Source organism: Labrus mixtus, chromosome 8 (genome assembly GCF_963584025.1).
Source record: "Labrus mixtus chromosome 8, fLabMix1.1, whole genome shotgun sequence".
Taxonomy (NCBI): Eukaryota; Metazoa; Chordata; class Actinopteri; order Labriformes; family Labridae; genus Labrus; species Labrus mixtus.
Genome location: NC_083619.1, coordinates 5467379 through 5487735, shown reverse-complemented (window position 1 = coordinate 5487735; position 20357 = coordinate 5467379). Strand labels below are relative to the sequence as shown.

Genomic DNA, 20357 nt, shown 5'->3' with positions numbered 1-20357 from the left:
GCACCACTCTGCCTGTGCTGTTTGTTTTGTGGTGAAAGAAGCTAACACAAGAGTAACACACTCAAATGAGAGAAAACATCTTTGACAGCAAACCTAGAAAAAACAGTAGCTATGATTGACTCTTTCATACAGAGATAATTGATTGAGGGAGTGAAGTACTTTACTTTGTTTCCAGGAGATAAGATCCTGGTTCTGCAGCCCTCATATGTTTTAGTCCTTCTGAGTGAAGCAAAACAGAAACCTGCAGTCCTCTCTTTAATCCAAGCTGTAAGAAATGAACGTTGAATCTAAAACAGGTCTTTTAAAGCAAGCTCAGCATATTACGCCGTTGACTAATTTATTCAAATTGCACAAACATGTTTACTACAGGATGGTTTTGTTAATACAGTTATACAGAATAATATATTTGTTAACAGGTGGATCATTAAGTGTGTTTGTGTTTCGTTTGAGGAATGAGTTAACAAGGGTGTTCTGCAGAGAAGGGGGGAGTCTATATTACTGCAATGAGGGATGTTCCTAGGCAACTATTTCAATGAAATTTAAATGCAAATTTAAGTTTAGACTAGTCGATTTATGTAAAGTTGAGAAAACAGTCAAAATAGAGCTCACTATATTTACCTACACACAGGATCACACTGTCTGAAGGTACACAATGACAAATTCAATTTTATAGTCAAGATTAACCCCATTTTTAATCACATGATTTTATTGATTTTATTTTGCAATTAAACTTTTTTTCATGCTCTGTTAGTGATGTGCTGATTTGAATGTTTTTGTTTGTAGAAAGGGTGATTCTTAATATTTAAATGTGTGTCTCAGGTGGAACCCAACCCGAAGCGCCTCAGTGCTGTGGAGAGGCTGGAAGCTGACAAGGCCAAGTATGTCAAGAGTCAGGAAGTCATCAACGCCAAGCAGGAGCCAATCAAACCGCCTGTGCTGGCAAAGCCTCCCGCCGGTCACCCACTTCTCAAGAGAGGCTCTGGGATTGGTGGAGGAGGACATGGAGGCGGGATACCTTTCAAAGCATCCAATAACAACGCCAAGTCGGACACATGTGCCGGCAGCGGCAGCAAGCGGGAGAATTTAAACCTGGAGATCCTCAAAAATCTGCTAAACTCCTCGTCCTCTTCAGGAGCAGGACCTGAAGGACGAGGAGGCGGAGCTAAGAGTGCGGTGCTGATGAGGTCAGCCAGGAGTTGGACACCATTAGGGTAAACGGTTATTCTCTTGTTTCAATGATGAGGAGCTATTGTAGAGTTTACTAGCTCTACAAAGTTTCACGACTGTGTCTGATGTATGATTTATAAATGTGTTTCTGCTTCTGTAGATTAAAGTCACTGTGGGAGAATACGAGGGGATCAAAGCCTAACTCTAAAATATCAGTAGAGGTCTATAGAGCTTTCTACAATAAGTTAGAAAAAGTAAACACAGACAAAGTAATGGCTGATGCATTATGAGGGATTTATTTTGACTGTGAAGCAATTCAAATGTGATTATGTGATATGAAATGTATATTTGGGCAACTCTGCAGACTTCTTCGTCCTCGGGCTGCAGAGGAAGATTATTTTTTAATTTCTCTGCAAACTGATCTCTCATGAAAATACATACAAGCCTGAACCTTTTTGTTCTTTTGCAACATAAAGCTAGAGTTTCCTTCTTCAGAGTATTCATGCTGTACAGCATTAAATGACCAATCTGTAAGATATCTACTGAATGAGATAACATGACTTTATTATATCATCAGACATTAAGAAAACATGTTGAAGTGCTGGCTTCTCTGACAACAATGCAGCAGCCAGTATGTCCTCCTTCTAACTTTAGATTCTGATCGTGAATGCTCTGGATTTGTTTGGACCAGAGAAGGTTGGCGGTTTTAAGGCACCCGTCTCGTTGCAGCGATGGAAGCGGGCAAGAGAAGTGGTTCAGATAGAAGTGATTGTACCCGACCTAAAAAGCCTCTGCATGTTTCTAATAAGCTCCACGAGCAGAAACGTGCTCAAACTAGGATCAATATCAGAGATGCTTTTGAAAAATGGAGAGAGGTTAGAACACAGAAAGGTTTACAGACCGATGCAGAGCTGGATAAACACTGAAGCTCGTTATCACAGGAAGACAGAGTTAGATCAAATGTACTGAGGTATGCCCGCTTATGTTTCTATAAATAATGAAAAATTAAACTATAAACAAATTAAACTTACTGTAGACGTGTACTATCATTTAAAGGAGATGTATGTTATGCAGCTTCACTGCAGCATTTATCAGTATCTTCATTTATGTTCAAAAGTTTGAAAGGGGTTGGTTGATTTTTATTTGGTCGTTTTATGTCTCTGACTCAACCTTAAAGGCTTTATATGTGATTTTTTGATCCAGCAGATGTCGCCCTCGAGCACCAGCATGAAACCAAAACAACTCGCGGTGCATTGTTGTGTTAGCATGCTAATGCTAGTGATCTTTATTATGTTCGTATCTTCACACTGCATGTAAATTTACCTGAAATGAGCGTGATCTAGAAACACAGTTAAGCAGTGAGTACAGTATGTTATTCTTCTTTTCTCTAGTCCCTCAATTAAACAACTTTTATACACGAGGGGAGGAGTCAGCCGTCGGGCCGGCTATGTCAACATACAGAAAAAAAACTCTGAAAACATCACAGACAGTGGGACTCAGGTGTTACCCTCATTGTAGACAGTCATGACTCACAGAGTTATTTTCAGAGGATATACTTGATTTATATTACATTTAAGTGTGAAAAATCACATATGAAGCCTTTAAACACACTTCACTTCTCTGTTTCTTCCCTTAGGATGCCGTTAACCTACCGGTCCACAATGACGCTGAATGAGCAACCTGCCGACTCAGCGCCCAGTCCGAGCACCTCACACTCCCTCCGCTCCTTCTCCCATTCCCTGAAGGTCCCTCCAATCAACAGCACGGGCCGCCGCAGTCCACAACAGGGAGGAAATCTCAACCTGAGCAGACGAGTGCTGGACGAGCGGGGAGGTGAGGGAGGAGTCAATGATCGATCTCGTTCCCCCCTGCCTCCACTGCTCACCTCCCACTCCCACTCCGATCTCCTGCGCCTGTGCAACGGCAGGCCGCTCCGTACGGCCCGCTCCAGCAGCTCCTCTGCCCCGCCCCTCCCTCCAAAACCAAACCCCGCCTCCCTCCCTCCTCCCGCGCTTTCCTTGTCTCTGCCTCCCCCACGTCCGACTCCCTCCCCCTCGCTCTGTGACAACACCACCCCTCAGTCGCTGCCTCGTGATTTCGCAGACCCTTCCTTTACTTCCGCCGAGCCCAACCTGGAGCTGGGGCTCGGTTGTTCTGTGGCCCGTCGCTCGTCCCTGCACAGATCCAAATCAGACTTGTCCGACCGATACGCCCGGGCCGGAGCCGACGTGGAACGCTTTTTTAACTACTGCGGCCTTGACCCCGAGGAACTGGAGGCAGTCGGTCCGGAGAACTTTGCACGGGCCAACTCGGACATAGTGAGCCTGAACTTCCGATCCGCTTCGATGATCTCCTCGGACTGCGACCAGTCGAGGCGATCCTCCAACGAAGGACTGTCGGACGCCGACGAAGACGAGGAGGAGGAGGCCGGGGAGCGGGTACCGTACGGCATCTCGGCTGTGGAGCGAAATGCAAGAGTCATCAAGTGGCTGTACAGCATCAAACAGGCGAGAGAGACTCAAAAAGTGTCCCATGTTTAGGAGGGAGGATGGAAGCTCCGGAAGGTTGGAGACAAACCCAACGCTTCTTTAAAAAACTGACAGATGGACAAGATGTACTCACAGGTTTAGAGACTGTGACGGTGGGGCCGGACTGAAAAACGTGTTTCTATGGATGAATGAAATGAATGGCGGGAAAATCTGACAAAAAAAAAAAAAAACACAGAAGAAGACAGACAATCTTTGTTTTTGAAATAGAGATCCTTTAAGGTTTAGAACTACATGAACACTTCAGACGTGGACGGTCTCATGAACAAAGTGTTGAGTTTTTCACACACAGACAAACAGGAGAATAAAAAAAAAAACTACATCATGAAATGTTTCTCCACGGACACAGTATAATTCTGACGGACAAAATCTGTCAACTTTGCTTGAGCAACCAGAGCGAAATGCACTACGACGATGAAAAGAGGCCTGAAGAAAAGGCTTCACTGCAGAGGGTCATCATGGATGTATTTTTAAGTCCTGCGTTCCAAACTTAAAACCTTTAGGCTGCCGTGCCTGTCAGTGTCACAAGTAATGCTACTAGGCTCACTGAATAAACACATTAAGGCCCTGTGTCCACCTAGTGTTTGTTTTTTTCTGAGCGCCAGAATCTTTAAAAAAAATTGTTTTCAATGAGTTGAGAGTGCTCGCAGCAGCGTAGGGCAGAGCCCACTGTCTTTTTCCGAGCGCTCTGCCTTTTTTGTGCGGCCGCCTTTAGCACTTTAAGTTGAAAATCTTTTTTTAACAAAGGTGCTGTTGAAGTCACTGGCGCTCTTTTCAAAATAAACAATATTCCCTGTATTTCTGCCGCTTACAGATCATGTTTTTTTTTTTTTTTTTACCCACAACCTCTTTGCTCCGTGTCTGATCGGGAAAATAAAAAACGTGCAGTGAAAAGTAACGGAGCAGAGTTGGTCATACAGCGCCCGTTGTCAACAGACTGTTGTCATAGAGACAGGACAGACGTGCAAGGCTTTTATTCTCAGCGCACAAACACTTCATGCAAACGCTCCCGAGCCAGCCAGCGATTAAGTGCCCGGAAGTAAACGCTAGGTGGACACGGGGCCTTATGTTTCTCCCGTTGGCTCATGGAGATGACTTTGTGATAACGTCAGGATCCTCAGCTCAAATAAAGTTTGACAAAAGAAGCTCCTTGAAATATTCAGAAGAAAAATAATTGACCTCAATAAGTGTCACTAGGGGCAATTTGAAGTGAGTCGTTTCCAGGTGTTAATCATAAATCCATGAGTGTTATGGGCCTTTCTCTCAGAACATTTTGGCCTGACTAACCTTATTTCAGACCTTTAAATCATTGCCTCCATCTGTGATGTGTTGAGTCCTGATTGTTCGGGTTCTTTCTTTATCATCGAGGTCCAAAACTTTTGTTACAGCGATAATTTTACCATACGGTATTCTTGAAAACGATTCAAGATTGATAGTTTAAAAAAACGTTTTCACCAGACAGCTGTGCAGGAGAGGAATGAGTCCATCATAAACTGCAGGCAAACTCCAGCACAATGTCTAAATTGCACCAAAAACATTACCAACGTTTCCTTACCAAAATGCTGCCAACGCTGTTGTGCAATTTAGACAACGTGCAGGAGTTTCCTTGCCAGTTTTGATCATCAAATACAAGAAATTAGGACTTTGAGCGTTGTTGCCATGGTATCAAAACATATCAATTATTGTTTGATTTTCATGAGTATTTTGTCAAAGTTTAACATTCTGGTATCATGGCAACCCTATTTAGGACTAAATTAATCTAAACGGTAACACCCGACGACCACACCTGTAATGAAATAATGATGTCTGATTGTCAGACTGATTCATGTGTCGCTCGCTCCAGGCGTTTGGCACTATCTGGTGTTTTAGCTCATCTTGCTCATTCACTTTCATAGTTTCCAATTTTTTTATTTTTTTTCCATGCGATGACAAGTCAAAATGTCAGCTCTGAGTGAAGGCCTGAGTCACAGTCATGACGTCTGAGTTTAATTAAATGACCATCTTTGGAAACAGAGGCTGAACTCTATCTGTCAAAACCCGCTCTGGACGGTCAGAGACGCTGGTACACGGTGTGACTGTTAAGAAGTCCACTCGGTGAAGTCGACTCGATGTTTGAGGATCAAACAATCAATGCAACGCTGACTTCATGGGACAAACGCTACGCTTCTTAAAGGAAGGCCTGGGGATGTTAGCAGGACATCGGGGAGTGAAACACATAAATATGAAACACAAATATCATAAGTATACATGCTGGATTAAAGCTGTTTTATAACTGCTGAGATTTATCATCATTCATATCATCCAAGCAAACGTTTCACCGGAGAGTTATGGTGTCCTGTGATTATATATGCTCCTTCAGAGACTGTGACATACTAATACAAAGGATCAAGACATGTAGAGGGGGTTGGCATTAAACTGCTTGATTGTGGGATTATGTCTTTACCTGACTCCCGAGTTTAGGCCGTAAAATAGATTTGGCTGGTCATCTTTAAAGGGATACTTCACAGTTGAAACATGAATGAATAAATGTTGAAGTTGGTGCCTTCTTTACTGAGAAAAGGCAGAAAGTGTACTTTTGGCTCATGTGGATGAAAGACACCAACTCCCAGAATGCACAGCGGGTCTTGTGCCTCGGCTGCAGCGCCTCCTGTTTCTCCATCAGCCTCAACTGCTCGTCGCTATATTGCGGCTCGTAGAGATAGCCACAAACATCCGATTTGAGCAAAAGACCTCTCAAAATCCCCTTCATCCATATCAGTTTGAAGTTGATACATACTTTCCGCCATTGTCAGTTCTTCTTTCTCCATAGAGTCTGTTAGCATAGCTTCCTAGCAAAATGGAGGACGTTGCTTTTAGATTCTGGGAGTGAGGTCCCGCCCACTGATCTGTGATAGGTCTGTAGCTTCAGTGGGTCCCCACCCTCTATGGGCGGGTTGAAAACATGAGGAACTAGCGATGTAGTTTCACCCCCTTTAACCAAAGCAGCTGCAGATGATGCAAAATGAGGATTTTTGCGTCATCGGAGGCTCCTTTTGCAGACAAGAAATACAAAGATATCCCGTCTCAGAGGAAAATGAGGGCGGGATGCACGACCATTCAAAAATACTACCAGGTTTCTAATGATATAAAGCTTAATGAAAATGAGTGAAGTATCCCTTTAAGGTTTTATGCTCTTTGTGTTTATGAAAGTTTTTCCACGAGTGCACAACAAAACATTTCTAGAAGTTTTGACCTTTGAGCTGACTTATCCACAGAGGTCTCCTCCTCACAAGGACAAACAGACAGTTTTCAGATCCAGCCTAATGAACATAACTGACCAAACGTCCTTGTCTTATTCTGAAGGTCGAACAGTCACATTTATAAAAAATGGAAATGAAAGGCTGACGTTCATAGAGTAAAACTGCTGCAGAGTTTATCTCCCCAGCTGAGTCAGATCCTTCATCTCGTTTAAAAAAAAAGAATAATTCTGTGACTTGAAATGAAAAGGAACTAGTTGTTTGAGTGATCAGCTGACAGGCGGAGCTCTGATTCCATCTTACAGGTCAAACATGAGACTTGTGTAGGAGCTTGGTGTTGAGCTGAACTGAAAGAATAATAAAAAATACTTGAAGCACAGTATTGAAAACACAAGTGGAACTGGACTGAAATCCTTTGGAGTCATATTAGTAGTTCAGATGTCTTACGTAGTTCCTCAAGGAAAATCACCGAAGGTAAAGAACCAGAAAATCCCCTATTAGTCGCATAAAGTTGAAATGTCTTTATATAATTAGTGACAATGTTCATTAACAAACATCAAACTGATGATAATGCAATCGATTTAGCTTGAAAGCTATATTTAATACGTTGTCCCTCTGACCTGTGAGAGTGAGAGAGACCACAGGAGTTTAAGTGTACGAGGCAGGGTGCCAGTTGACCCTTAGCGGTTAAGGTGGTGCCCTAAGTACGGAGATTGTAGTCCTCCAAGCACGAGGCTCCTTTCCCACATCTCATTCCTCTCTCTCTCTCTCTCTCTCTCTCTCTCTCTCTCTCTCCCTGATTTCCGACTCTATCTCGATCTCCTTCCTCTCAAACAAAAAGGCGTAAAAGCTCTTAAATGAACCTAAAATAAAACTCTTTCAGTCATTATTTACCTTTCACAGAGATGATGATTGGCAGTCTGATGCAACAACCAATGATATCGCAGGACACCAAAACTCTCCCATCATACCATAGTTAATCAAATCTGGGATTCAGTCGACCTCCAGGATCTATAAAGTTACACTTAAAGCAATACTTGTGAGTGTCTGTTCACTCTGACAGGACATAATACAGAGACGTTTATCAAAGGCACTTTGAAGGGAGATTAAGGTCTTTTTTTTTTGTATTCCCATGTCTCTCCAAAGGCCATTAAAGATTTAGGATGTTTCTATTCGCTTGTTGTGTAAAGTGCATCCTTCAGCCCAGCGATGATTTGTGGATGCCCTCGTCTGTGCTGTCTCTGCCTCACCTCTGTGTCTGTCCTCAGAGGAAACTTTGTCTTCACCCTTGTGTGTTTTTTTTTTTGTTTTTTTTCTGAATGAAGAGGGATGCATTAGGGTGTTCACCTCCACCCATAATGTCTTCTGTCTACATGTCTGCCTGTCCCTGACATGTCTGAAGCCCTGAAGCCATATGGGTGTGAATGCAGCGCCTCGGTCTGTCTCTTGTCATTGTCGCCTGTGATTACTTGATTCTGTGGTGCAGGACCTGCTGGCTTCACTTCACTTCCCCGCACAATCCACTCCTTTCAAAAAACCACAACACCTGAGGAAATGTATATATCTTTATTTTTATGTCTGAATGCTCTCGGTGACACCACAGTTCTTAGAAAACTTGTGCTGTCGTCTCTTCAGACTATAAATAAGAAGTGGTCTGGTGTTTGGCTGTCCCTATCTTCAATTTTGGGAGCCAGAAATGACCATATTTGGACATGAGGGTGGAGCTTGATTGAAAGCGAGTTCTTAGAAAACCGTTCGACGATCACTGGTATTTACTTGGTTGGCAAGTTGCAGCTGTTTTTCACTGTAACTGTGACTTTAAAGCGAAAGCTAAAAAAAAAAAAAACACAGGTTGAAGATACAGACAGCCAACTTCCCAGAGTGCCTTTCACTACAATAAATGCTGAAAAGGCATTTTTCAGTTCATCGTGGCAGTGAGTATTCATTCATCAGTTAGCCATGCTGTTAAAGAATACCAGATTTTATTATCTTTTTGACCCTAAGTAGGACCATAGCTAACTAGATGAACATTGTGCTGTATTGATGAAGACTTGAAATTAGAGATTGAGACTCTTTTGAGACAATTAAAGGAGAAGAAAGCACATTTTGACATAAACAATATGACTAATGCAACCAGTGAGGTCGCCCCCTGCTGGCTATTAGAAATGTACAAGGCACTTCTGTGACGGCTTTTGTTTTTTCTGACTGTAAAGACATGTCCCACTTTAGGGGCTGCATTGTTCACATTTAAAGACTGATAACGTCACAGCAGTGCGTCAAAGTCCCATTTCCAAGGCTCCGACAAATGTAGCCGACAAATGCGTCCTACTTTTCCCAGGCAAACGAAGGATCTGGTGCATCCTTAAAAAAAAAACACCTTGAAATAATCTTTAAAATAAAAAGTTAGTCAGGTTAGTTTTGTCATTTCTGGTGCATCTTTAGCAATGTTTAGGCGACAGGGTACGGATGTGACAGCTGGTGACGTAAACAGGGAATCCTCCGTCGACCAGACCGTTTTATTTCAGAGTCGGAGCGGTCTACGTATAGGCTTGGAAGGCTTGTTCCTTCGAAGGATGCTACCCGACGCAGCTTAAGTCCACTTTCTTAAACCGAGTTTACGTTCAAAAGGCAACTCCAGCTGTCATAAATATGATGCGTCAGCTGTCTAAGTCAGACAGATCATTGTATCAATCAACAGAGGTGTGCGGTACGTTTTTAACAAGGACACACTGTGGAATCATGAGGTTTTCACCTTCTCTTTGACATTTTAAAAACTGAAGTAATGCATTCACAGTGAATAAAAAGTGCCACATTTATCGGTAAACGACAATTGGCATTAGTTGCTTCCCCCATTTTGTCCTTATAGTGTTGAAGGTTATCACTTCCTGAAGCACGGACAGAAGACGTAACTACACAGCATCTAATCAGAAGACACACATTGAAACACACTCTCAAAATATATTTAAGAAATGTACTTTCATGGGTGCTGATTCTCCTGAAACTCGTGGCTTTAATCTGAACACTCTCACTGCCCTGCTGTAGTATCTGATGTCTGTGTTGGTTCTCAGTCATCCGGCTCATGGTCGATCCGAAGCTCTTCAACCAAGTCCAGTTGCCTTTGGATTGAGCTTTGAATATAGTTTCTGATGACTGGCTTATTTATATGAGAGATAAGCAAACCTCTTTGAGAAATCTGCATTTTTCCTGGTTGCTGTAGTGTTTCCTGAATGAGAGTGAAGTAGAAGTGAGGTGAACCCAGCAGGGAGGCAGACTCTCCCTCTCTCCCCATCGCTCTGATACCCTGATCTGTGTTTCCCATGAGAAACCCTGCTGCGTCTCACTGTCCACACTTACAAAGACAATACGGTTCTGTTCTGGCAGCTTCGTCATGCTTCAGTTTCACTGCTGTCTACATGGTGTGTGTGTGTGTGTGTGTGTGTGTGTGTGTGTGTGTGTGTGTGTGTGTGTGTGTGTGTGTGTGTGTGTGTGTGTGTGTGTGTGTGTGTGTGTGTGTGTGTGTGTGTCTGTGTGTCTGTGTGTCTGTGTGTGCTTTTTTAAATCTCTGGATTGACAGATAGAGTTCTTTCTTTGTTATTTTGTTTTGTTTGTTTTTCTGCTGTGTGTAAATGCTAAAAGACAAATGTATATATTTGATTTTCTAAAAGAAGAAGTGTCGGTTGGTTTGAGTTTTTTCTCCGTCTGAAGGTTTATGTGTTGCAAAATAATCTGAAGAAAAAAAAAACTGCTGATGCGCGTTCTGCCCTCGGTACGGGGTCTCCTGATCAGACGGGCAGGACTGTCGCAGACTCTAAGTGTTGACTGTTTTTTTTGACGTGGAAACTTGTTACATTTTTGCTTGATTGGAAAAAAAAAACATGTTCATGTTTAGTTTCTTTTTATTATTTCAATAAATGGCTTTTTTTGCCATCTCTTGCCATTGAGTATTTTTCAAGTGTTAATCCTGGAGAGCTTGATCGGGACTGACTGCTGCTGATCAGCTGTGAACACACGACATGTTATCAGCCAGACTGAATCCTAAAGTACTACCAATAATAATACATTAGACTTACATAGCGCTTTTCTGAATACTCAAAGACGCTGAACAAAGAATAAATACAAAACAATACAAAGAAGAAATAATCTGAGAGAAGGAGGATGACAACAGAGTTGAAGAGGTGAGTTTTTAGGGATTTCTTGAAGGTGGATAGTGAGGGAGAGTCTCTGATGTTTTTTGGGAGTGAATTCATGGGCGGTTCTAGGCAGGGGTCAACAGGGGCCAGTAGCCCTGTAACACTGAGCTTGGTCCCCCATGTGGCCCCCCCATCCAAAAGGAAGAGCCCCCTTAATAACACTTACTCAGTATTTGACTCAACAACCAGACTCACAATTAAATACTGTTACTGAAACAAATAAATCATGGTATTTAATAATGTGCGCTATTATTTGGCATAATACTGTGTGTGTGTGTATATATATATATACATATTTAAAGCAATGATCTTTTTAATGTTCCTCTCTGACAAATAAACTGGCCTAGAAACGCCACTGAGTGAATTCCAGAGGGTTGGGAGCAGCAATGGAGAAGGCCCTGTCCCCTCCAGGACCGATGTTACTCCTACAGGAAGTGTGCTCTCTGCGCTACCAGGCTGACATATTTACTAGGGATGGGTATTTGAAGGTACTCTCATTACCTTAGCTTGTACTCCGGCTCGACAAACGCCATCAGGTCGCGGAAGCCTCCTCCTTCCTCAAAACTTAACAGGAGCATATCTACTTAATAGCAAAGCTAATTAATAGCAAAAATATAAAAATGATGGACTAACTTACTTTAACTGAAGATACCTAAAGACGCCTTGCATTCAGCTGTGCTGCACAAAGATTTAAAGGCAGAATGATGTCAACCTGTCCGTAACATCCTGACAACGTGCAGCAGAGCCGTGTGGGATAAGTGTGTGAGGAAGCAGGTGTAACGTTGGCAGACACACTCAACCCACTCTTTCTTCAGACAGTTCTTGTTTTTGGCATCAGGGGTCCCCATTTGAATTCCTTGCAACCCCACGTGTGGTCGGGACCCTGAGGTTTTGAAATCCTGAGTTACATTATAATAGTGAGCTTTTTACACATTGTGTGTGTTCCTCCCCTCGCAGGCAGGGGGTGCTACAGCACTCTTCATCACAACATGTGATGTGAGACACCTTGATGTCTGACTCCGCTGGTTACTCCTTCTGCTTTAAGCACGTGATTAAACATCAAACTTGTATTTCAATGATGTGATATGTTATTTTCGGCATTTTGTACTTCCAGACATCGCTTTCCTGGTCACAGCTGAGGTGCATGAAACTCTTACTGAGATTAAATATTGTAGCCTAAAACAATATGCGCACACTGCACAGGTGCAGGTTACTCGTATGACGTCAACAACTTGCACTCTTGTAGGCTACAAGAGGTGGGGTAAAAAATCGATACAGTCTAGTATCGCAATATTTTGTGTGGTAATATTATATCGTCTCATGGTGGCCAAGTATCGATATTTTTTATGTGATATTTTTAATTTTTAACTGCTGAAGGGGTTGCACATTTCATTTTGAACAAGTTGCATTGTTAAGAAGTCATGTTAAAGTTCAGACTGAATTACAAATAAAAAGACTGAAGTGAGATGAACAGATTAAGATTTTTTTCTTATTAGACAAAACAGTTCTTGCTTTAGTTTAGTGTAGTGGACATAATATGCAGTTAAAAAGCTTAATCGCAATATATCGTATCGCAATTCTCAGCATATCGCAAAATGTTAAAAATCGCAATAGCATCGTATTGTGTCTCGAGTGTCGCGGTTTTTATGGTATCATGGGGACTCTGGTGATTCCCACCCCTATAGGCTACTAGAGTAATTGTACCCATCCCTGGTTTATTTATCTTTTTTTTATACAACTTTATTTACACGTTATTAAATAGAGCGGGTCAAATGACAACAAGAACGAGGTCCAAAGCTCGAGGTATAATTCAAATCATTATGTCATATAAATGACATTAAAGTAAATCAAAAAAATCAAACAAGCTGACTTAACTTTAATCATTTAAAAACAAATTCACTTCAAAAAGATTCATTGTTAAAAGGCATTTGTTAAACATTTGAGTGTTTTTTATGAATTATGTAAAAGATGAAGACATTAAGGCTGGGTTTCTGTTTAAAAATTAGCTGAAATAGATTTGTATTTTACTGATTTAATTAAATGAATAATATCACTTTTTCATTGACGTCAAGTTTATTCAGAATCAAAATCACCAGATTATATCAATTACATTTTGAATTTGGGTTGAATTTCAAATGTTCTGTATAAAAACAGATTAAAGTCCTTCCAGAGAGTGAGACTAAATTGAGGTTTGTTTCATTAGTGACAAAAGGAGCAAGGAGACAGTCAATAAACAATAACTGAATTCACTTGATAACACCTTATCTGAGACACAGTATTTCCTGTGCATCAGCCAAGTTTTCTAACAATAACTATAAGTGCACAAGTTACCCCTAACAAATATAGATTGAGATTTTCTGAAAGTGTTCCCCTGAATATTTTTTACAAAACATTTATTGGTTTCTGAATAAATAAATAAATACAAGATATGAATTACCTGTATACAGTTGGTTCAGGATTTTACGATGGCTAATGTCTATTGTAGCAGATAATAATATGATTTTTATACCAGATGAAATGCTGCTGTAGTTTTTCTATAAAGCTGAACCTGAAGTGTTGACGTGGTTGCTGCTCCACCCAGTGGTTGAAAAGGTATTTTAAAAAAAACCATGACGTCTGTAGAGACACACAAAACAACTCACACGATATCCAAAATAAATCAATAAAATATCTAAAATATTTGTTTACATCAAAAGAGTTTTCCTTATTACATTTTCTCATTAAAAATCTTCCGGTGTAAATGTATGTTTTTTAAGCAGGTGAATGTTTCTTTAAAAGGTGACGACGGCTGTGACGTCATCTCATGATCCGGAAGAGAAACAGTGGCTGCAGTTTCAGCAGCGGCTCCTCCAGCAGCAGTAAGTTTTATCCTCACACTGCTGTATATAAAATTACCTGTGTATTAATATTGTGTGAATAATAGCGTTTAGTCTGAGTCTGAGCCTCCGGAATATTTAATTTAGTTTTAAGAAGAGCAACAAGAGGCTGCAGAAAGTTGTCAGATTTATACAATAATCTATTAAACGAAACATTAATTATTATTTTATTTTATTTTTTAAAGGTAAGTGTAAAGTGAAAACACTGATTGCAGACGTGTTTCTAGCTTTGACTATAATGTAACACTCTTTGCAAACAAGTTTTCCTGTCATCATGATCATTTATGTCATAAGACAGGTGTGTAGGAGAGGTTTTTATCCATCAAAACACACGTCTACATTTCATGAGTTTGCCTGCAATGTTTGATCATTGAAGCCAGACATCTTGAAGCATAGGACTTCTATTTTTGGATGGTGTCAATAAACTTTGACTTTAACTAGTAATATCGTTTCAAAGTTTTAAATTCTGGGTTCGTGACAACCCTGGTTGATTGGGAAACATATTGCCAAATAATCCACTGATTTAGTGAAGAAACAAGATGAAGAAGAATTTATGGATCAATGTTTTCACTTTGTAGTCATGCATTTGAGCCATTAATGAGTGAATCCACATGTTGATCTTTATGAAAGGACAGTTTCATGTCTTAAGAAGAGGGAAGGGTTTTCATGATACCCAAAAATTCAAGATTTGATATTACACACTACACAAATAGAAAACCTCTGCACCAAATATTGCAGCCAGGCACATTGTGTTAATTGCACAAATAGGCTGCCAATGCATTGTGCAATGTAGGCAGTGTTCTCTATCTGAAGGTCTGTAGTTCTTTAAAAGCATCAGTAGTTTTCAATAATATTCATCCGCCCATTATCTATATCCGTTAATCTTTTGTTGTCCGATCCCAGATGTTATTGGGCGAGAGGTGGGATACACCCTGGACTGGAATGCCGGTCAATCATAGGGCGGACATACAGAGACAGGAAAGCAGCCAGACAGAAACCCACACATGCACGCTGAGAACATGCAAACTCCACACAGAGACGCCCCCTCCCGTACAAAAGTGCAATCTGAGGCACGTGTACTTGAGTTTTTTAATTTGTGCCCTCCTCTTTGTAATTCTTCTTTATTTCAGAGTGAGGTGTAATCTGACTGGTTTCCTTTCAGACCCAGCTTGTTCAGTAAAAGTACAATCAGCTTTCTCACTATTTTCATTCCATCTTTGTAGCGATGAGTTTCGGCGTGCTGGACGAGCAGAGTTTCCGTCTCTGCTGTCAGCTCCTCCTGCAGCAGTCGGAGCAGCTGAACGACGGCTGGAGCTGGGAGGCGGTGAAGGTGAGGAGGTTCTCACGGCAGCTGTGAGAGTCTGACAGCCTGCTGTGGGCCATCAATGTTGTTAACAGTTAATTGCTGCTGATGTCGATTTAGGGTTCAGAGGAGGGATACCTGAAGAAGACGGCTCTCAGGTCAGTCATCATCGACTCGAGCACAGAGTGGGACCTGGAAGGATCTGACTCAGACACCCACACCTCCTGCCAGGAGACGGAGAAGGAACAGGTGAGAGACTGAACTGTAAATGAAAGTCTTCTGATGATGTAATATCAGGTGGATTCAGCTCTACATCTTTAATGATAGAGGAGTTGTATTTCCTGAATGGGGGACAGCTGCCGATTAAATAGTCTGTCTTTCTCCACAGTCGGCTCCTGCTTCCATTGACGATGCTGGCAATATTAAAGGCGACTTGGAGGAGGATGAAGACGATGAGGATGATGGTGTCTGTGCAGAGTCTTCAGGCAGCAGCCAGGTGCTTCAGTACGAGTATCACATCCTGTTCTCCTGCAGCTACAGCGCTCCTGTGCTCTATTTCAGAGCCACAACTCTGGGTCAGTTTCCTATTAGACTGCTGCTGAACACACACACACACACACACACACACACACACACACACACTCACCCTCTGTAACGCCTCTGTTACTACCTCCGAAGACAGTAAAGAGGAGGGATCACTTCGTCCCCCACATTATGCCTCTGTCACTTTCAGATTGAGGGCCAAACATCACAGTGGCGTAAATATCGCGTCTTGAAACGGCAGTCTGAACAGGGCAAATGAAGCAATTATCGTCATAGTTGGGGACAAATTAATTGCTTCATGGCCGAGATTGCAGCTCTGAATACAAATGACAAAATCCCTTGTTGTAGAAAACGTCGATATTTCAACACTGAGTTCAGGAGATTTAATGTTACACCTTTTTAATGTCTTGAACCAGCGTTTTACCCAGTGGTGTTAAAGATAATAGTTTTTGGATCGGTGTCGACTAATCTCGCTGAATGCGGTGTGAAAAGTTGAGCTGTACCAGAAATGCGTCAGTACAAAGCTGCAGCCATCCATCCATAATGGTATCGGATGATCCCGTCCAGGTGTCGTGGGAAAGCAACACAAACTCCTATATCCTCCTACGCACACTGTCTGGACTGCTTTCAGGACAATGATGCAGCTCATGATACTCAAAATCCACAAATTCTATTTACAAAAGTCGATCATTCAAACAGTCAGCAATCATGGGGCAGCCCTGTTTCTGCTTTGTAAAAAAATGACCTCAATGTAGCTTTCACTTGTCGTCTGTATTACATGATTAAAATATTCCTATATATTCTAAGTTTATTAATACTCATAGTCATATGCATGTTCTTCTTGTTGTCTTTTACTGCTGCAGCACTTGAATTTCCCCACTGGGGATCAATAAAGGATCTTATTTTATCTTATTTTGTGCATCCTTTGTCTTGTGTCACCGTGTCAGAGGGGAGGAGCCTGTCCTTAGAGGAGGTGTGGAGCTCTGTTCATCCGAACTTCAGACTGCGACTTCAGAGGAGTCCTCTGAACACAATCACTCTGCAGGTACAAACCGTCAGATTTCTTATCATCAGCCCTTTTTACACATTCATGCACTCCAGAAATATCTAGAAAATGTTAGGACAGCGGGCCCCCTGAAATCTTGTAGTAGGTTTTTGCTGTCAGATGGGTGGGCGGGTGAGGTCTCAGGAGGGAAGACTTGACGTGAAAGGATGCTGCAGAAGTCACAGAGTAATGTTAGGAAGCTATGATGACAGTCTTTGCCTATATATCAATGCTAAATGTTATTGGATGTAGCCACTGTATAAACAAAAGAATGCGAAAGAAAATACAGCTGAGCACAAAAAAGAGTATGAAGCAGCTTTGTTACGTGCATTAAGATCCTCCCGGTGACGCACTGATCGCAGGATATAAACGTCATCAGCCCTCCTCACTCGCTGAGGGTTAATATTCCAGAAAATTTCATGTAACGTTTCCACATCAACTCACCCTGGCTTCAGGGCGCTGGCAGGACAAAGTCTGAGTTAATTGAGAGAGACAACGTTGGCTGTTTGAGTTTGTACATGCAGCTCACACTGATAATTTGGGACATTTTAAGGAGTTTTCTTGCATGTGTGAAAAGAGCAATCATCAGAATTGTTTCTTATGGCCAAGTACATTTACACATACAAGGAATTTTGACCAGGTGTTTTATAGCAAAACAGTTTGCAAAGGAAAATCTTCTTCCTCCTTGAATCCTCTCCCTCTCTCTCCCTCTCTCTCTCTCTCTCTACAGTTACAGCTCAATTAGGCCGCTAAATTGGAGCGACACCGAAAACCGATTTATTGACAGAAGTATGTCTGACTCTGCTACAATAGGTCGCCATATGTTATTATACGACCTTCTTCCAGTTGACCTTAATAACAAGTTAGCAAGCAGAAAACTGGTTGTAAGTCGAACAGGGAAAACGTAAAAAAAAAAAAGTACAACTCTGTACATTTCATACGTACTCTATACTTTACTTTGATGCATGTTATCCGTCTAGCTTATGTGGATATTGCAGTTGCTATGCCACTTTTGTTATCCTACATATTTATGAAGTTCCACTTCCAGGTCAAAGCCTGGGGCGGGACCTGTGGAGCAAGCCTAGTCCAGTTTGGGTCAGAGTAAGGTGTATACATAGAAGAGTAATTCAAACCCAAACTGCCTTATCTGAGTGTGTTAGTCCAACTTTGAGTCATTTTGACTTAGAACGATTTTAGTCAGACTAACATGTTCAAATGTATTTTAAAGTCCAGACACAATCATTTGACTTCATCTAACTGCATGTAAACATGTTGGTTTGTTTGTCAGGAGCACCCCCTGCTGGGTCAGCCGTTCTTCATGCTCCACCCCTGCAGGACAGAAGAGTTTATGAGTCCTGTGCTGCAGGCGGCTCACCACCAACACAGGTAGAGTACTCCTGGGATTCATCCAAGAACATCTACATAACTGCTAGATATCTGTCTCAGTCATAATGTTCACTGTGTGTGTGTGTGCAGGCCTGTGAACTACGTGCTGTCGTGGCTCAGTGTGGTGGCTCCTCTGGTGGGTCTGGAGGTCCCTCTGAATTACTGCACCCTGCTCCGTCCTGCAGCATCACCTGACTGAAGCTACACCTGATCTGTCTCCACCATGTCAGCATCACTGTGACTGCTTAATAGGTTAATAAGATGACTATCTGGCAGATAAAGATCTCCTTTGATAGTCAAAGTGTTAGTCGCTCTCAGAACTCTCTTCCACACAATCGTTTCATGGAGCTCCGGGGTCAAGGGAATCTGGGCCAGTTCTTTTATAAGGGTTGATCTCTTATTTCAGACATAACCCCATAATTAGCAGGTTACCATGGTGATTAACCCGGGTGAAGAAGTGAACCACCATCCCAACCCTGAAAAGCCAGGGTTTAACCTGAAATAAACTCACTAACCTCTAATCCTTCTTTGTATTACGGGCGTCAGAATAACATCCTTGGGTGTTTTCAGAGCAGGATAATCTTATTTTGTCTGAGACAAAACTGTTTCACATAACTGCTGGAAAATACATCTTTAACTCTATTTGTCCCTGAAGGATGATTGGTTTTGCATCAAGACATAACAAGTACAGAAAAAGACAACATACATTTAAAAAGCTAATGAGGTAAAAAAAAAAAAAAAAGGGTAATGCCAGAGGCATTGAATAATAACAGCCTACATACAGAATAAAGTGCTGAGTCAACATGAAATATACACAGGTCAGTTATGTTCATCACTAGTAATGACACAATTATTCAACACAAACAGACCAAAACGACACAGCCAAGGTCAGCTATAAAATGAAACACAACAATAGCATCAGCATCATTTGAACCAACAGCATAATCAACACAACTAACCTTCCCACACTGACTTACATTAAGAAGGGAAATGGTACAGGGGACAAAAGAGTGCTTGTATCAATGGCTTTTTACAGAGGGACATCTGAACAGAGAGCCAGGCAGTAACTGAAACTCAAAGAGAAGGGGTGGGCTCAGCACTGAGTGACAGGATAGATTTGACCTTATGCAGAGCATGTTTGTTTGTCTTCAGTGAGGATGCTTTGTTGGGCAACTGTGATTTTGCCAGCATCTGTTTAATTATGTGACATGAATGTAGCAAATGTCCATTACAGTAAATATAATATTCTTTAAGGTTATGGAACGTAAGTCATGCTTATCACAACAGAAATACAACTTATGGCTAAGTTAATGGACTGAAAACTCAACTTGACGTGACCACAGGAAAAAATAAACAAAAGAGCCTCTTATGTGTCAGACCAGATTTTTTATTGACCCATCTGAATCTCTGATACATGCAGGCACGTGGCATAGGCAGTATAGACAAATGCTAGAGGCGCCTGCCATCCATAGGGGATGTCCTGGTACCCGAGATGAGTGAGGAAGAAAAGTTGAAGATAATAAGAAGAAAAAGAAGGAAATGCGTTTTACTGTTACTTAATTTTAATCTAATATAATTGTTGTGCTATTATTCAGAAATCTAACAAAAGGAGCCAAGAAAGCTTGACTACATCACCTATTTAAAAGGCTCAGTTTTCTTGCTCCCTGCTCAACCTGATGCATCACAACCATAGACTGTAATTATGAATCACAACAGCGCTGCTCATTACCTGCTCTTTGTGGGGAGGAGGGCAGATGAGTTATCAGTGACACTGATCGTACAGATAAATATCAGGTTTAAATGAAGAAAAGCTGTAAAACATAAAACTGGATGCCAGTTTTCTTTAAGTGTATGAATATTGTGATTGGTGTTGGTATTGGTTGCAATATGGGGCATCAGCTAAAATTTTGCCTAGGGCACCAAGGGGATAGTGGCTGGATATGTGCACACTTTGATCCCTCCACATCCTGCACGTTTTCTTTTTATTCCTTCATTTTGTCCTCCATTACACTGTCCGTCTCTGCCCCCAATTTTGGATAGATTTTCCACGGTCTCTTTACAAGAA

At 41.6% G+C, this 20357-nt stretch overlaps 2 protein-coding genes across 2 annotated transcripts in view; both read left to right on the top strand.

The window, feature by feature from the left end:
* Positions 1 to 4511, top strand: part of fam110b (family with sequence similarity 110 member B) — a 32150-nt gene extending 27639 nt beyond the window's left edge. Inside the window, exons 5-6 of the mRNA XM_061043922.1 lie at positions 820 to 1211; positions 2804 to 4511. Coding sequence (XP_060899905.1) covers positions 820 to 1211; positions 2804 to 3707 — 1296 coding nt within the window. The 3' untranslated portion in view covers positions 3708 to 4511. The remainder of the gene's footprint in view (positions 1 to 819; positions 1212 to 2803) is intronic.
* Positions 4512 to 13934: 9423 nt separating this feature from the next.
* On the top strand, positions 13935 to 18956 carry atg10 (ATG10 autophagy related 10 homolog (S. cerevisiae)). Its single transcript, XM_061043938.1, has 7 exons — positions 13935 to 13997; positions 15239 to 15345; positions 15439 to 15567; positions 15707 to 15893; positions 16809 to 16906; positions 18195 to 18292; positions 18383 to 18956. Exons 1-7 carry the CDS (start codon positions 13943 to 13945, stop codon positions 18489 to 18491), a joined length of 783 nt encoding a protein of 260 aa, XP_060899921.1. The 5' UTR covers positions 13935 to 13942; the 3' UTR covers positions 18492 to 18956.
* Positions 18957 to 20357: the final 1401 nt, after the last annotated feature.

Excerpts from the sequence above, each read along its gene's own strand:
- atg10 (XM_061043938.1), top strand. The coding sequence starts at position 13,943 with ATGATCCGGAAGAGAAACAGTGGCTGCAGTTTCAGCAGCGGCTCCTCC. Across the intron at positions 15,894-16,808 it reads TTTCAGAGCCACAACTCTGG|AGGGGAGGAGCCTGTCCTTA; the intron begins GTCAGTTTCCTA and ends TCACCGTGTCAG. Across the intron at positions 18,293-18,382 it reads GCGGCTCACCACCAACACAG|GCCTGTGAACTACGTGCTGT; the intron begins GTAGAGTACTCC and ends GTGTGTGTGCAG.